We start from the raw sequence: 16384 nt of genomic DNA, 5'->3' as shown, positions 1-16384 counted from the left end.
TAAGGAATTCTCTTTTTCTATAAAATGAACCGTGAATCAAAACTTCATAATTTTAAAAATGTGATCTTAAGGTGTATATATATATATATATATATATATATATATATATATATATATATATATATATATATATATATATATATATATATATATATATATATATATATATATATATATATATCACTTTCCTTGCCTTTAAAGCTCTCTCTCTCTCTCTCTCTCTCTCTCTCTCTCTCCTCTCTCTCTCTCTCTCTCTCTCTCTCTCTCTCTCTCTCTCTCTCTCTCTCTCTCTCTCTCTCTCTCTCTCTCTCAGGTTTTCTTGAATGTCCAGAGAAAGGTACATCAATATCCCTCTCTAAAATCAACTTATTCAAGCAGATTAACATCTTTTAATCTACTAATTACTTTTAAAAACACAGAGATCAAAGAAGTTACATGCTTGATCACCTCATTAATTTGACCTTTTCAAGAAACCAATCATAAAAAGCATCCATCTTTCTTGTTGTTTATGGTTTCCTAATTCTGGTTTTTATGGTAGTGGTGTTAGGGAATTCTATGATGATGCTGGTAAGAGGATAAAGAGAGAGATCGATGCGTATTTAAACACCACGACGATGGGGCATATGGGGAGGAGACAGATATTGATTCCAGCACCAGGGACTTTGAACACGATCACACCATGTGCTGCGTGTAAGCTCTTGCGGAGACGATGTGCAGAAGAGTGTCCATTTTCACCTTATTTCTCACCTCATGAACCTCATAAGTTTGCTGCTGTTCACAAAATCTTTGGTGCCAGTAACGTCTCTAAGTTGCTCATGGTATGTTCTTTCCATCTGTTTATGTGGTTAAAACTTACCGATACTAAATTGAGAGTCTCGAGTTTGAATCTAATCAGGTGTTGTTTTTAGATCTTTTCAAGTTTTTTGATCATTTAGCCGACTTTTTCCTTCCGAATATTTTTCTTACAAAGAAATTAGAAACCAAACAAATAACGCACAGCATTGAGTTTGAACATAAAAGTATCAGATTTACAGATTTAGTTAGATGCTAATTGGACCAAAAATTGCAAACTTTTCTTCCCTATCATTTTCATGAAAAACAGCTAAAAACAAAGAAAATACGCACACGGTGTGAATGAGTCTTAAATAGACAACCATTTGTTTGAAACACTCAGATTCGATAATAATTACGCCGAAAGATGCGAGTTTTTCTTCCTTTTTTTTTTCTTTAAAGATCGACCAGAAATGTAAAAAAAAAAAAAAAAAAAAACATGCACATGAATGTTAACAGTGAGTTTTAATTAATCATTGGATTAAAGAGTCGATCGGTTGGATACTTCGGATACTGAATTGCTAGTTTTTGTTCCATTTTTGGTCCGATTAGTTATTTAACGAGAACACAAAGAGTGAGATTAACGACCTTTAAACTGTAGAATGAATAAGCTTCAAAATTTTGAAGGAGCCGATTAGATGAACCATTTTTCGATTTCATTTAGGGTTTATATCCACAGCTCTTGTTTTCATTTGATTTTGTTAGGAGGTGCCTGAAAGTCAAAGAGCAGATGCGGCAAACAGTTTGGTATATGAAGCAAATGTTAGGCTAAGAGATCCAATCTATGGCTGCATGGGTGCAATTTCTGCATTACAACAACAAATTCAATCTCTTCAAGCTGATCTTAATGCAGTTAGGGCTGAAATTTTGAGATACAAGTACAGAGAAGCTGCTGCAAATACTCATGACATCAACATTATTGCTTCTACTTTGGTTTCCTCCGGTCCCATCTCGGTGGCTCAGCTGTCATCCATCCCAGCGCCGCCTACACCACCACCACCACAACCGTCCATTGTCATCTCATCTTCTTCTTCGTCATCATCTTCATCTTCTTCTTCATCGTCAGTTCATCTTTATGGGATCCCTTCTAGCACTTCTGGTTATAGTACTAGCACCATTCCTAATAATAATGTATCAAGTTACTTTGCTTGACCATATGTAACCCTAGTTCTTTTCTCTTTCTTTCTGTATGAGTTATAAAAGTATAACTAATTAAATGATTATTTTGTAGAAGAGTATTAATAATTTGTGTTTTCTCTCACCTTTTATGAGGAATATAATCAAGAGTCATTTTGGATGTTGATGTTCATACATTTAGTAAGTTTCATTCTCGTTGGGTATGGAAAAAGTTTGAAGAGTAAATCAGTTCTGAGAGAACTTGTTTCTTGTTATGATTTGAATCAAACGTTACAACGATACCTATAATAAATATGTACCGAGAGTATTGACTATCAGGATCTTTATATATAACTGGATATCAAACTTAAGGTGTTTTTAGGCTTTTTCAAATCTTAGTTATTGATAGCCGATTGCATATATATACATTCGTTACAGGGAATAGGCATGCATGTAGCAATTACTTAGATAAACGTAATGAAATACTATATCCCACAAACAAGAAAAGGTGTTTCTTCAATAACCTTTTAAATTCAGATTATTATAATTATCTATACAAACAAAATAATTGAAATTGAATAAAAATAAACGGTCAATTGGTTTATCTGGAAAGCCCGTAATTTGGCGGTGTGTAACAAGAAGCCGTGTATTTTTCTAATTAATTCATGTTGGTTTGAGTTGGTTTGAGTGGTGTATTTTTGCTTTTAATGTTTGTAATTTGTAACTTTTGTTATTATTTTGATAGTTGTTTTTTCTTTTTTGAAAAAAAGCGTATATATGTATTATTGTATGTATGTATGTATGTATGTCAGCACCAAATTAATTAAGAGGACGTGAGATGCAATTAAAGCCCTTGCACACGTTGGGGAGACAAATCGTATTCTGCCCCCTTAGCCTTCAACTTCCTTCACACACACATTTATGGCTTTAACTTTTATTTTAATTTTTGTCTTACTTTTTAGACCATTAATATAGTTTTTTTTTTTATTTCATTAAAAACAGATAGAAATAAAGAAAAAACGACATGTAAGATCTAAATCAAGATTACCATAGAGATTGGTTTACATCCTTATAATCTTTCATGGATATGAATCTGATTATACAGTAGAATCAAAACAACTGAAGCAGATATAACTATTTTACACTATTTCTAAAAACATGATCTGAAATTTCAAACGTTTATAATCATTGTATTTTGCCACCACATCCTGACCTTTGTATGATTGTATCTTATTATCACCCCTATATATTATTGTAACTACTAGTGAGTCTATATATAATCGTTAACTAATATGTTAATAATAATTATTCTGAAAACATTATATTCCAATATTTTTATAAGTTTACCTAAAATTAATCTAAAAGGAATAGTACGCCTACCATGTTGCCGGCAAGCGTGTAAATGCAGTTAATTTTTTATTTCTTCAATCTCAAGATTAATTATAAAATAAAATTAATTTTAGTGAAAACTGTAAGAAGAGAGTTCCAACACCTAAGCACGTAGTTGACTTTTTCCATAATTGAATAATATTTCCATACATAATTTGTTTATTTTTAATAAATAATATACTTTCAGATCTTAATCATAATAACCATCTTTTCGTCTTCGGAGAACATTGTTTCAGTTCAAGAAAGTAATATAATAATGACCATTGTATTTAAAATTGATAGCGTCAGTATCGTCAACTAATGTATAGTTAGAGGTCTTTTGTGTATTTAGCATTTTTAGATTAGCTAGGGTTTTTAATCTAATATTTTTTTTTTATCCCATGTAATTAATGTACACCCAACTATCCTGTGAACGTAACATGGTCGGACTTCAGATAAAACCAGGTTGGTCCGTTTGATTTTGAATACCTGTATAAGAAATAAAATTACACACTAGATTTATTTTTTTGTACATAAAAAAATATTCATAAGTCTATAATTGTAATAAAATTAACCAAAGCAAAAGTTTTTTCTGCACTTCTGTCGGTATTCATCACTTCGTTGCTAATACTAAATACTAAATTACTAATATATGTAAATAAATTTTGGTCCCCCTAAATGACACAGGCCTTGTGCAGTTGCTTAGCCCACACATGCCTAAGGGCCATCCTAGATAAACTATCACATTTTAGTAGTATCCTATGATCAAAATTACGTTTTGTCTCACGATCATATATATGACTATTCTCTCTATTCATTTAAATTTAGCAGTATTAGAGTCTACAAATAACTATATATCTAGTGGAATAGGTTAAAATGAAGACAATAAATAAAATGAAGACATGAAGAAATTACTTTTATGTTATTATAATCTTTTATATATATATAGATATATATATATATATATATATATATATATATATATATATATATATATATATATATATATATATATATATATATATATATATATATATATTAACATTCACCCTATAATTTATTACAAATAAATATATGAATGATTATATGTCTAATATTCACATTAGGATTACAACAATATTACATAAATATAAAATTTATAATAGAATAATAACGTAAAATCAATGTTTTCTCTCTTCATTTTATTTATTGTGTGCGTTTGAACCAAACATTTACCCTTATATCTGCTACAGCTACCTACATTTTTAGTCAAAGTAAATGACGAAACTAACATGACTTTACAAGAAGATAAAAGGAGCGGATATTGAAAATGCCAAATCCTAGCATTTTTTTGCTTCAAGTCAACGACTACAAAAATTTCATCAACAACTTCATGACTCACAACTGTTAAGTAATAATAGGATATAAATTCTGATCCAGCTATTATGGTTATGGCTTTATGGGTATAGTATTATTTAGGCCCAAATTTTTATCCTGTTGCTTTGGGCTGATGGAATTAGCAAAGTGAAAGAAACGAAGGCACCTAAACAACAAAGACGAGGAGTACTCCATTGATCACGCTCCCAATTCCGCCATTCTTCACTCAGTCGACAATCAAGCAACAGTAAAAAAAAACCTTTTATTTAAATAAAAGTTATCAATTGGAGGCCTGTACTTCTCCGGATTTCTTGAAACTTAAATGTTTCCAAATTTCTTGTAATTATTAAGGTTGTGATTAGTTACGGAAAAACAATATTTATTTTCTGTTTTTCGTTTTTCCTTTTAAGTTTTCGTTTTTCATTGGAAAATTTAGAAAACGCGTTTAGTTAAAATTTATTTATTTTTCATTTTCAGTTTTAGAAAATTAAAAAACGTGTTTAGATGTGTATTTTTCTATCGGTTTTCATTTTTAGAAAACGATAACGATGGTAGAGTGGGCATGGGGACGGTGGTGGTGGTGGGGGCAGCGGCGGGGGGCAGTGGTGGTGTCGATGATGGCGACGGTGGTGGTGGCGGTGGCAGCGGGGGTGGCGGCGGTGGTGGTGATGACAGGTGGTGGTGGCGGCAGTAATTGTGACAGTGGTGGTGATGACAACGGTGGTGGTGATGGTGATGGGGTACTGGTGGTGGTGATGGTGATGGTAGGTCGGTGATTGTGATATTGGTGTTAGGTGGGTGTGTGTGGGTATGGTTGTGTGTGTGTGGGTGTGGGTGTGAGTTTGTGGGTGTGTGTGTGTAGGTTTGTATGTGTTTGTAGGGGTGGGGGTGGGTGTATGTTTGTAGGGGTGGGTGTGGGTATGTGTATGTGTTTGTGGGGGTTGGTGTGTGTGTGTGTTTGTGGAGGTTGGTGTGTGTGTGTGTGTGTGTTTGTGGGTATGTGTGTAGGTATGGGTGTGGGTGTGTGTGTGTGTGTGTGTTTGTAAGGGTGGGGGTAGGGGTGGGTTTGGGAGTAAATGTAGGTAGGTAGGGGTGTGGTGGTTTGGGTAGGGATGTCAACGGGGGCAAACGAGACGGGGATTGCATCCCCCGCCCCCGCCCCCAAAATTTTTTCATTCCACTGCCCCCGCCCTCGCCCCCGCTCTCCTGCCTCCGATTGATTTTGGGCTACCTTATTTGGGATAAAAGAAGTTCTTGTTTGGATTAAAAGAAACTATTTTTTGAACAACAAATAGTTATTTGTAGCATAATTTTACATATTACAAACAACTTAAAAACATGTTTTTTGTTGAATTTTTGTATGTAAAAATCATTTTATCGTTTTTTATATTTATATAATTAATATATGTCAATATATATAATTCATTAACGGGGACCCCACGGGGGTTTCAGGACGGGACTGTCAACCCCCGCCCCCGCCCCCGAAACTAAAATGGGGGTTAACCTTGCCCCCGCCCCCGCCCCCATCCCTGATTTTTTTCAACAAATGCCCCCATACGGGACGGGGGCCCCACGGGACTTTTTGACATCCTTAGGTTTGGGGGTATTAAGGTGATAGTATGTAGAGGTGGATGGGGGTGGGAGTGGTTATTTATATTTTAGAATTAGAAAAATATGGAAAACAATAATTATCAGTTTTCCAAAAAATTTCAACTTCTTTGTAATTTTAGAAAACGGAAAATTTTCATTTTCCATGAAAAATTTAGAAAAATAGAAGAACTAAATGCGTTTTCAAAATTCTCATTTTTTTGGAAATTTTTTACGGAAAACGGTCCATTAATTTCTCCGCAACTAAACGCACCATAATTGTTTATCTCTTGAGAACCAAGTAGGTCTCTATTCTAAGAGATTATTTGATTATGTATCTGTTATTGAAGTCATTCCTATAAGTATGAAACCCAAATGAGATATGGAGGAATTTGCTACTCATTTTTTTTAATTGTATCGACCAGGATGGATAGATTATTTGTATTGTACCTATTATCATCAAACAAGAAGAAAATATAAAATGATCATGTAGTAATAATTTCACATCAATCAGAATCAATCCATACGTTCTATCAAATTCCGGTTTGAAGCATACAAGTATTGTAATGACTTTGTAAACACATATGTTGATTTAGTGATTGTATTAAAAAAAGTCCAACTTAACAGTCTAGAAATCAAAATTTATATTAAAGTGTAAGGAAAAAAACAAAATTTGCATAGGATTAGAAAAATAGAATGTGTCAAGAAACTTTAAACTTACATAAGGTTAAGTAATCAATTGTGCAATTCGCGTGATTGCCTCTAAATTCACAAATTCTTAAACAATCGAACTTTAGAGTTCCAATTCAATCTTTAAAAAATAACTAGAAATCAGAGGGGCATTTCAGAAATAAGAATTCACTAAGAAATTGGCATCTCTTAATGCCTGAATCGGTACAATGTCTCTATGAAAAATCGTTCAGAAGGGAAAAAATAAATCGTGGGATTTAGAATAAGAAAAGAAGAATAAAGAATAAGAAATCGCATAAGAAATAGAAGAACTGAAGTAACTGTTGGAGGTGGCATTGGTTGTAGTTTGGAGAAGTGGAAGTGATGTGTGGATTTTTCGTGAAAATCGTTGATGAGCCTTGGAAATCGGAAATTGACATCGCAGATTGCATGCTTGATGTAGAAAATCTCGCTCTCGTTTCCTCTTGGCGCCTGATATGATCATTGGGTCCTTCAACTAGTCCATTAGGCTAAAATAGAGTGGGTTGTTTCTATATTGTCCAACATAACAATTACAAAATGGGGTCCCTTTGACATTTGGGGGCTTGAACGGTCGCCTAGCTTGCATTGCTTGTTCATGGATTGATGTATCGCATCAACGAAAATTGCTCATCATTTTGGAACAAAATCACCCAACGTTTGCTCAACAAAAAGAATCGTGATTGTTACCGAAGCAAAGATCAAATCTACACCAAATAGAAGCACATGATCAAAGTTGTGATAGAGTTTGGCGATCCGTTTTAAAAAGTCAGACATAATTAATTAAATGGTGAGATTGATGAAATGATGTTATACCTTGCGTAGATTTTTAGCAAGTTGTCCAAAGATGCACTACAAGGCATCGTTATGTAGATTGAAGTGATGTTATTTTTATTTTTCGTGTTTCCTATGTTCTAAAATGTGGTACTTTTTATTTTTATATGATTGCACTTTCTGTATAATAAAATTTTTAGTTTTATATAAATTAGATTGTTTTAAATAATAATAAGATAAAAAAATGTTGCATCACAGACTAGCCATAAATGACAAGAAATGGAAGTGCTATAGTAAAAATAAGATATGCATGACAAAAAATATATGTTTGGCATAAGTAAAAATATGGCATGAGTTATTATTATTTAAAGAAAAAAAACAAAATACAACAACTTAAATCGTAAATTCACACTTTGAAAATAAAAACACAAGAATTTTCAATAAATTACGAATTAACTTTCCGGCAATTCTTCCTGATCTCGCCGTTGGAGCCGGTGAGGGGACGAATATCACCCATGTTGATCATGGCGGCAGCAAAAGCCACACTGAAACTTTTGGGGTTTTTGCTGTACTGCTCCACCAAGGAATCGGTGGAACCACCGTTGTGCAGCTGCTGGTCTGACCGGAGAAGACCCTTTTGGCTGATCAAATTCGTGTAGTACTTGTTGTCAAATTTATCCTGCGTCGTGACATCAAATGGTGCGAGGTTGTTGTCTCCGGAACCCGACGGACGTGGGCAGTTTGATTGTCGTGATTTGGCGAAGGAAGCGTCGATGTTGGTGTCGTTGTAGATACGTGCTCTGAAAGCTGTACACCGTGCTCTTCCGATTGTATGCGCGCCTGAGAGCGCCACCATGTCTTTGGCGGAAAGACCCACCGCTTGGAAGCGGTTGATGAGGTTGCTGAGGGTGGATTGCGGTGGCGGGATAACGCCGCTGTTGGCAGCTGCAAGGCTTGCTGATTTGGAGTCTCTTCTTCCTAATTTAACCTTCCAAGAGGGCCCACCTAACTGCATAAAAATATAATAGTGTTCAAGTCAATCACACAATTCAAGTCAAAGTTGATCACATTTGCTGTCTGTTAAGGAAATTAAGCAAGTAATATTATACTCGATTTTAGAATTTTGACTTTTTTTTTAAGTAAAACAAAATGCATACTTAAATAGAGCACTATGGACTTATATTGCAATAAATAGTAATCTAATACAAATACAAAATTACAATACATTTTAATAATAATAAATATAAGATTATTTTTTTAAAATTAAAAATCAGTGGATAATGATTAGAAATTTAGAATTTTCACAACATATCATACCGTTTTTATGATGTTGGTGTACAAACGGTATAATGGTTTAAAGAGATCAAGAAAATTCGGTTAACCTTTCAATTCAACATCTTTATATGGTTTTGGCCAAATCGTGCACACCCTTACTAGCTAAAGCAATATATGCAACCATTTTCGTACGGACATTTAGTTAAAATGATGCAATAAATGATTTAACGAAATTTTTTTTCATGTTAATGCTTTATTTTTATAGTCATATTTATATATACTTACAGCAAGAACGGATTCAAGAGCTGAAATCGCCAATATATCAGCACACGAGACCACACCTGGGCAAACTTTTTCAACCTTCGACTTTACATCATCGATCACATTAAACCCTCTAACAGAATTATTATTTGGCGCAGCGGTTTTTTCCCCAGTGAAAGAAGGCGTATCATCTAACAGGAGCGACCCATCACACCCCTGCAAAAAAAAAAAAAAAAAAAAAAAAAAAAAAAAAAAAAAAAAAAAAAGTCAAATCTTACTCTATAAACACTCCAATTTGATGATCATCGAGTGTATGCTTGCATCTTTTGTTTTATGCCAAAAGTTATCTATAGAAATAGTCTCAGACAATGATCATCATTCATCCCCACTACTCCATTCTTATGGAACATGAGTGTTGATATTATATTGATATTGAACTAGAGACAAAGAAGACAACATACGTACATTGACAAAGCAATCATGGAAATGGAGCCGAAGGAGGGAACCACCCATGCGTTTCTCCTTTGCAACAGCTGACCGAATCACTGAGCGTACAACATCAAAGACTTTTGGGCAACTCTTTGAGTAGAAATTGGGTGTAAGTTGTGCTGAAGAAGTAAAGATCATCAACCACAAGGTAAAAGAAAGGAATGCAAAGGAGATGGTTGTAGAAGAAGACACCATAATTGAGTAATGAGTATGTTGGAAGAACAAAAGGGTTGGTATATATAGTAAGATATCGAGCTCAAAGGGGCGTCTTCGGATGGAACTTACGAACAGTTAACGTTTTAATTTGGACCAAAATGCAAGAAAAATCTAATTTATTGGGTTTATTTCTAAACAAGTTTGCGCGATGGGATGTGTCTATGAATATGCGCCATCGGAAACAAAAAGATACGATGCATGCATGAGTTTGTCAAAAGCGGGGTCCTTGCAAGTAATTTTATACTACTATACTTTTGATTCCACGATGGGGCCATGCAAAATTGGAGAGAGAATGGATAATTAAAATTTTATCCTATTTTTCAATTAATAAATTAAAACATTAAAACTGTTAAATATACAAATGTAATTATTGTATGATAATATCAGTTACGTTATTAATGTCTAATTTTAACCAATGTTGGATACTATAAATAATTAATAGTTGTCGAGATGTTAGATTCTTTGTATCCCAATTTCATCCTATCTTTTTTTTCGAACCGAATTTCATCATATGAGAGATTGATTATTGATGTTACATAATTAAAAAATAAAAAAAAAATATTCTCCTATGTTTATTTTTATATGTTTTCCTATTCATTTGAAATGACAACGAATGTATTAAAATATTATTTATCTTATCTAAATATGAAACAATTTTTCCTACCCAATTGAAATGATAACAAAGCGTATTGCAATATTATTTATCTTATCTTTATATGAAACATATCATAATTTCATATGAATAGAACGATAAATAAGAATAAAATGTAGGAGTCAACATCTTCCATCCATTTAAAGCTTCTTTAATAACAAACATTTTCGAAGTCACTATTTTCCTTTCCTATATAAGGGAGGAGAGAGTCGTTTTGACTTCGACGAGCAACGGGCTCATTCAATTATTCGCTGCATCGGTTTGAGGAATCCGCTTCCTTCTCCTCCTCTCTCTCGTACCGTGTGTTTTAAGACTTATACTTTAGTTGTTTTGTATGTTTTTAATTGAATAGATTGAATAAGTTACAAAAAAATAATAATAATAAGGTTTCCATGTGTTTTGGGTTGACAACTGAACGTGGCGTTGAAAAGGAAAGAATTCATCTACCCTAAAAGTTATCGTAAAGAAACTATTCAAGATAACCTTTGTTATTTCTTATTCTTTTGATTGGTTTGTTTAAAGATGAATGATTAATGTTCACAAATACTCCTTGTGGTTTTGTGAATTTTACAATTTTTGTCCATTTTTGCAATTTGTATTTGTGGTCCCGGGTCGGTCTCGAAACAATCCGGTCTCCTTATTGTCGGTCTTGGAATGGTTCGGTCTTTTCCTGGACCGGTCTCGTCCGTTCTTTTGTCGGTCTGGTCTTTCTCGGACCTGTCTCTTTTGGTCCGATCTTTTTTTGAGAATGGTCTTGGTCTTTTTCAGTTCGGTTTTCGGGTTTTTTCTATTGGTTTTGTTTTATTTTTTCGGCCCGATTTCGGTATTTGTTGGTTTTTTTAGTTTCATTCTCGAGTTTTTCCCTTAACAAATGTGTGACCAAAATAATAGATTAAACTTTATTAAAAAAGATACACTAAAATTTAATAAAAGAAAAATAAATAAATGAAGTTAGATAGTGTGATTAAAAATTATGTAATTAACACAAAAGATGATATATTTATAAACTTAGGCTTGCGGTCTTTTTTGAGATTGGTCTCAGATCTCTCTCGGGTCGGTCTCAGACCGGTCTTGTGTCGGTCTAACGGTCCGGTCTTTTTTGGGACCGAACCCGAAAAAGGATCGAGACCTGATTGTTTTATGAATATTACAATTTGTAAGTATTGGTTTTTACTTGGCTTCATGTTTCTTTTTTTTCATGTACGATATGTTTTATATATAATGTTAAAATAAAACATGGCAAAAATTATCGTACATTAATTATAAAAAAAATTATATTATTCCAATAATTTTTTGATGTTTGATATTTTGCTATTTTATTTGTTTTGTTGTATGATATTGATGATACTTTTCTTGTACAATATATACAATTTTATTTCTAAATTTAATTAGTAAAAACTGATAATGCTTTACTATCTAAATTTGATTTGGGTTAGGTATTTAAACAAGTAATCCTTTAACGAAAATATCTTATTTAATAAAGTGTGAAAGTTTCAATCGTGTTATCTATTTTGTGCTCTTTTTTTAAAACATTGCAATCTTTTTAAAGAAACCCAGAACAAGACAATCCGATATGAGATTTTTACCATTTTACTTGGCCTTTTTTTAATACAACACAAGAAATCATAGCTAGTCAAGCAGAAGAATGATGTAACTTTGTTATTCACTTATTGAGAGATTGCATGTCAATAATGAGATTTTTTTGCTTAGAAATTACTCATATTAGTGCAAATATGTGGACAAGAGGAGCTGAGCAGCGAAATCACTTTCATAGTAGTTGTGGAATAACATAAACAAATTTACAAAATGGTCAATGTGCTTTATGAAAAAGCTATGTGTAATTTGTTCGATAGGGTTCAATAATTAGCTATAGATGTTGGAACATCTCATCTCTCTATAAAACTCTTTTGAAAAGATAATCTTAGATTCAGTATAAATCTTACAATTTTTTAATGTCTTTCTAGTATTATGTAGTTTAACATAGTAGACCATGGGGTATACTTCCCACACGAATGAACATGAGTTTCTTCCCCCTCGGCCAAAACCACCAACACATGATAAATGAGGACTCCCCCACGTAGCCCGCAAACGGGAGAGAGAGCTCCATTTCTCATTGGTCGACATGATTCGTACACAAGAGTTTTTCTCCGTATATAAAAATTTATATTTTAAAATGTTGTATTGTATAACTTTATAAAACATAAAATATTGTGTATGTACGAATCATTTCCCATTAGAAATTGAGTTGTCTCTCTACTTCCCAAGTTCTCATTAGAAATGGAGTTGTTTTTATTTCTCTCTCTCTCTCTCTCTCTCTCTATCTTCTTTCTCTTCTTTCTCTCCTTTTCTAGTTTCTAATTGACCGTGCCAGTTCGTGATATAGAGGACGGAATGTTCTGTTGGAGTCACCAGGGTCAGTCCTGAAAAATTAAGTATTGTTGAAGGCTCATGATGAATAAGAAAAAAAAAATTCTTATCTTTATTATAATTTTGTATTTTTAAAAAATATATATATAATGAAAAAAAATTAAACAATGCCCACTTTGCCTTTCTCAACGCCCCATACCTCAACGCCCCCATAGGTGTCACCATACACACACTTGTTGATGGTGTGTACACGGTGGACAACCAGGTGCCAACAAAGCTTGGTCGTAAAAGATATATATATTTCGGTTTAAGTTACAAGTAATAATGCATAAATCATAATATACACGTGTGAAGGGTGCCGAACAGTAAGTTAGGTGGTATGTGATTTAAGGCATCGATAAGTCCATGCAGTAGTAATTTATTAAATGAAATGTAGCTACAAATCCCCATCAAACTCTATAGAGTATAGTCTATATTATTTTCAAATTATATTAAAAGTATTAAATGAAACTGTAACAATAATATTCGTGTATATGCTCTTTGGGTAGCTGAAATGGAATTGTCACGTAAAGCCATAATAGTCAATGTTAATTTTGAAGGAGTTTTAAATATCTAATTATATGACTAGCTAATAGTTATACTTCTCCCTAGAATAGGTCCGTCCCAGCCCATCTTTCAAATTGGCCAAAAAAATTTATAAAATTTATAAAATAATACAAGTAATTTTCTTTTAATTATTGAGTTGTTATAAAAAAACTTATGATTATGATATTTATGTATTTTAAAACTTTATTTTTTTCTTTCATCTTGGACTCAAAATATGTTTGGAATAACCCTCTCCTAAAAAAAATACATTTTTACTGATAAGTTACAGTTTTGGTCGATATGGTATGTATAATTTGTTTTAGTCATAGGTTTTGAAAACTGATACCAAACATCCTCATGGTTTCCAAATCTTACAGCTTTGGTCCTTTAGCCATTATCATCCATATGGCTTTGTTGAGATTCTGTAAAATGTTCTCGTTTTTTCCCCCTTCTCGTTTTTGTTATTTCTGAACTTCAAAGACCATTTCTATAATTAAGGTTAAAATGGAAATAATAACTTTAAGTTGAATTTCCCTATCTTCTCTTATCACACCTTTCTAGTCAAACTCCACCACATGTCAAACTCCATGATACCTTTTAATTTGGTATATGTAAAAATAGTCGATCTACTACGGATGATTTAAATTTGGTTTTGATGTTTTTTAGTTAGGAATTTATATTTGTCTGATGGCAATCCTGCCAACTAAAGGTTTCATGTAATACACATTGATACCTAAGTGGTTGTCTTCATTCATTTTGGTTTGATGATCATTTAAGCACTAAAAACCTATAGATTTGGATAAACTATAAGCTTAATAGCGAGCTATAACTTTTAAGAGTAAATTACTGAAATCGTCCCTGTGGTTTGGTCAAAATTGCATGTTTGGTCCCTAACTTTTTTTTGTATTTGGATCGTCCCTGTGGTTTGATTTTGTTACGTTTTTCGTCCCTATGGTTTGGTAAAAATTGCATGTTTGGTCCCTAACTTTATGTATGTAAGGGACGAAAAATACAATAAAATCAAACCGCAGGGACGAAAAACGCAACAAAATCAAACCACAGGGACGATCCGAGTGCAAAAAAAAGTTAGAAACCAAACAAGCAATTTTGACCAAATCACAGCGACGATTTCAGTAATTTACTCATCTTTTAATTATTTTCAAACAATAAATAATATGTAAAAGCTAAAAAGGAAGTCAATCATGATCTTAATATTTTTTTAGAATATGTTCTTTTAGTTTCAAACATGTTCGTTTCATGTTTTCCGAACATGCCTAGGAAAGGTAGCGCGATCATATGTTCTTAGCTATTTTCAAAGATGTTATTAGCTAATTTCGAACATGTTCTTAGATTTGCTATGGTCGGTTGATTTTTTAAAAATAACTGCCCTAATAAGAAGGAATTCATAGATTTTTAAAAGTAAAATGTCTTGACATGAACTTTTCAATGTTGTAACAAAAAGAAAACTGAAAAGTTTCTTAATGTTTGCTGATTTTTCAAATGAGAGTGTTGTAACAAAAAGAAAGGTGAAAAGTGCAATAGCTATAATTGGGTCGAGTTTTCAAAAGGAATTGTGCTTATAATAACAAAACTAAGAAGACAAATGCTATGATAGGCAGATTTTCGGAAAAAAAAATGTCCTGATGAGAGGAGTTTACAGATTTTTTTAAAGTAAAATGTCTTGATAAGAAATTTTTAATGTTATAACAAAAAAGAAAACTGAAAGTATAATACTTAATATGGGTTTCTTTTTCAAAAGAGAATATTGTAATAAAAAGAAAACTAAAAGTAACAATATTGTAATGCTATGAAATTGGAAGATTTTTAAAAGTGAAGTGTGTTGATAAGAAAATTTTCATTACCTTGATATGTAAAAACATGAAAGTAACAATGTTGTAACACAAATAAAAAGGAAAAGTGTTGTGTTATAATTCAATTAGCATGATTTTTAAGCGGGAATTATGCTTAAAATTAGAAAATTGAAAATACAATGTTAAAATTTGTAGATTTTTCATTTTTCACAGTATTTGTCTTGATTAGAAAAAAAAAATTTACAATATTTTAACAAAATGAAAACCAAAGTATAAGTTGGTTGATTTTTCAAAAGTAAAATATGTTGATAATTTTTTTTTTTGAAAGTTACAAAGTTGTAAAAGTAACATACTACAAAGTCCAATATTATAATTGGGTTGCTTTTTCAAAATGATATGTGCTTATTATTAAAAAACTGAAAGTACAATGTTATAATTGGTAGATTTTTCAAAGTAAAATGCCTTGAAAAGAAAAAATCTGAAAGATACAATGTTGTAACAAAAAAAATGAAATCTTTGAAAAGTTATAATTGGTAGATTTTTCAAATTAAATGCTTTTATTTAAAAATAATGAAAGTTATATTTTGGTTAATTTTTCAAAGGTAAAAGCACTTATGATAAGTAAAACTACCAACCAACTCAATTGCAATGTACTCAAGACCCTCCAATGAGGACCAAAATTGGAAGAGAAATTTTTTTGGAATCAAGTTTGGAAAAATCAGCTATACTTAGGGACCAAAAATATAACTTACACTAAAATGATAATGAATTCCCAAAAGTGGAAACACCAAAAAACCCAATCGAAAATAAATAAATAAATAAAATAATAATAAATAAATAAATAAATAATAAATAAATAAATAATCACAATGTCAGATACATCTTGTTTGAATAGATTTTTAAGAAAATAAGAAAAATAATATCAAAAAAAATTGTATAACATACTGAAATTGTTTATCAACCGCTGTAATTCAACTGATAAATAAAA

The 16384-nt window shown here is 32.2% G+C and overlaps 2 protein-coding genes across 2 annotated transcripts; one reads left to right on the top strand and one right to left on the bottom strand.

The window, feature by feature from the left end:
* The first annotated feature begins 254 nt into the window (after positions 1–254).
* LOC111878775 (LOB domain-containing protein 15) lies at positions 255–2128 on the top strand. Its single transcript, XM_023875284.3, has 3 exons — positions 255–337; positions 539–818; positions 1537–2128. Exons 1-3 carry the CDS (start codon positions 324–326, stop codon positions 1981–1983), a joined length of 741 nt encoding a protein of 246 aa, XP_023731052.1. The 5' UTR covers positions 255–323; the 3' UTR covers positions 1984–2128.
* A 5939-nt stretch (positions 2129–8067) lies between these two features.
* LOC111878774 (peroxidase 4) lies at positions 8068–10148 on the bottom strand. Its single transcript, XM_023875283.3, has 3 exons — positions 9742–10148; positions 9301–9492; positions 8068–8749 (listed from the first exon to the last, which is right to left on the bottom strand). Exons 1-3 carry the CDS (start codon positions 9958–9960, stop codon positions 8186–8188), a joined length of 975 nt encoding a protein of 324 aa, XP_023731051.1. The 5' UTR covers positions 9961–10148; the 3' UTR covers positions 8068–8185.
* Positions 10149–16384: the final 6236 nt, after the last annotated feature.

The sequence above is a fragment of the Lactuca sativa genome, chromosome 5 (genome assembly GCF_002870075.4).
Source record: "Lactuca sativa cultivar Salinas chromosome 5, Lsat_Salinas_v11, whole genome shotgun sequence".
NCBI classification, from domain to species: domain Eukaryota; kingdom Viridiplantae; phylum Streptophyta; class Magnoliopsida; order Asterales; family Asteraceae; genus Lactuca; species Lactuca sativa.
Note: the sequence above shows the minus strand (reverse complement) of the source record. Positions and strands in the feature narration are given on the sequence as shown.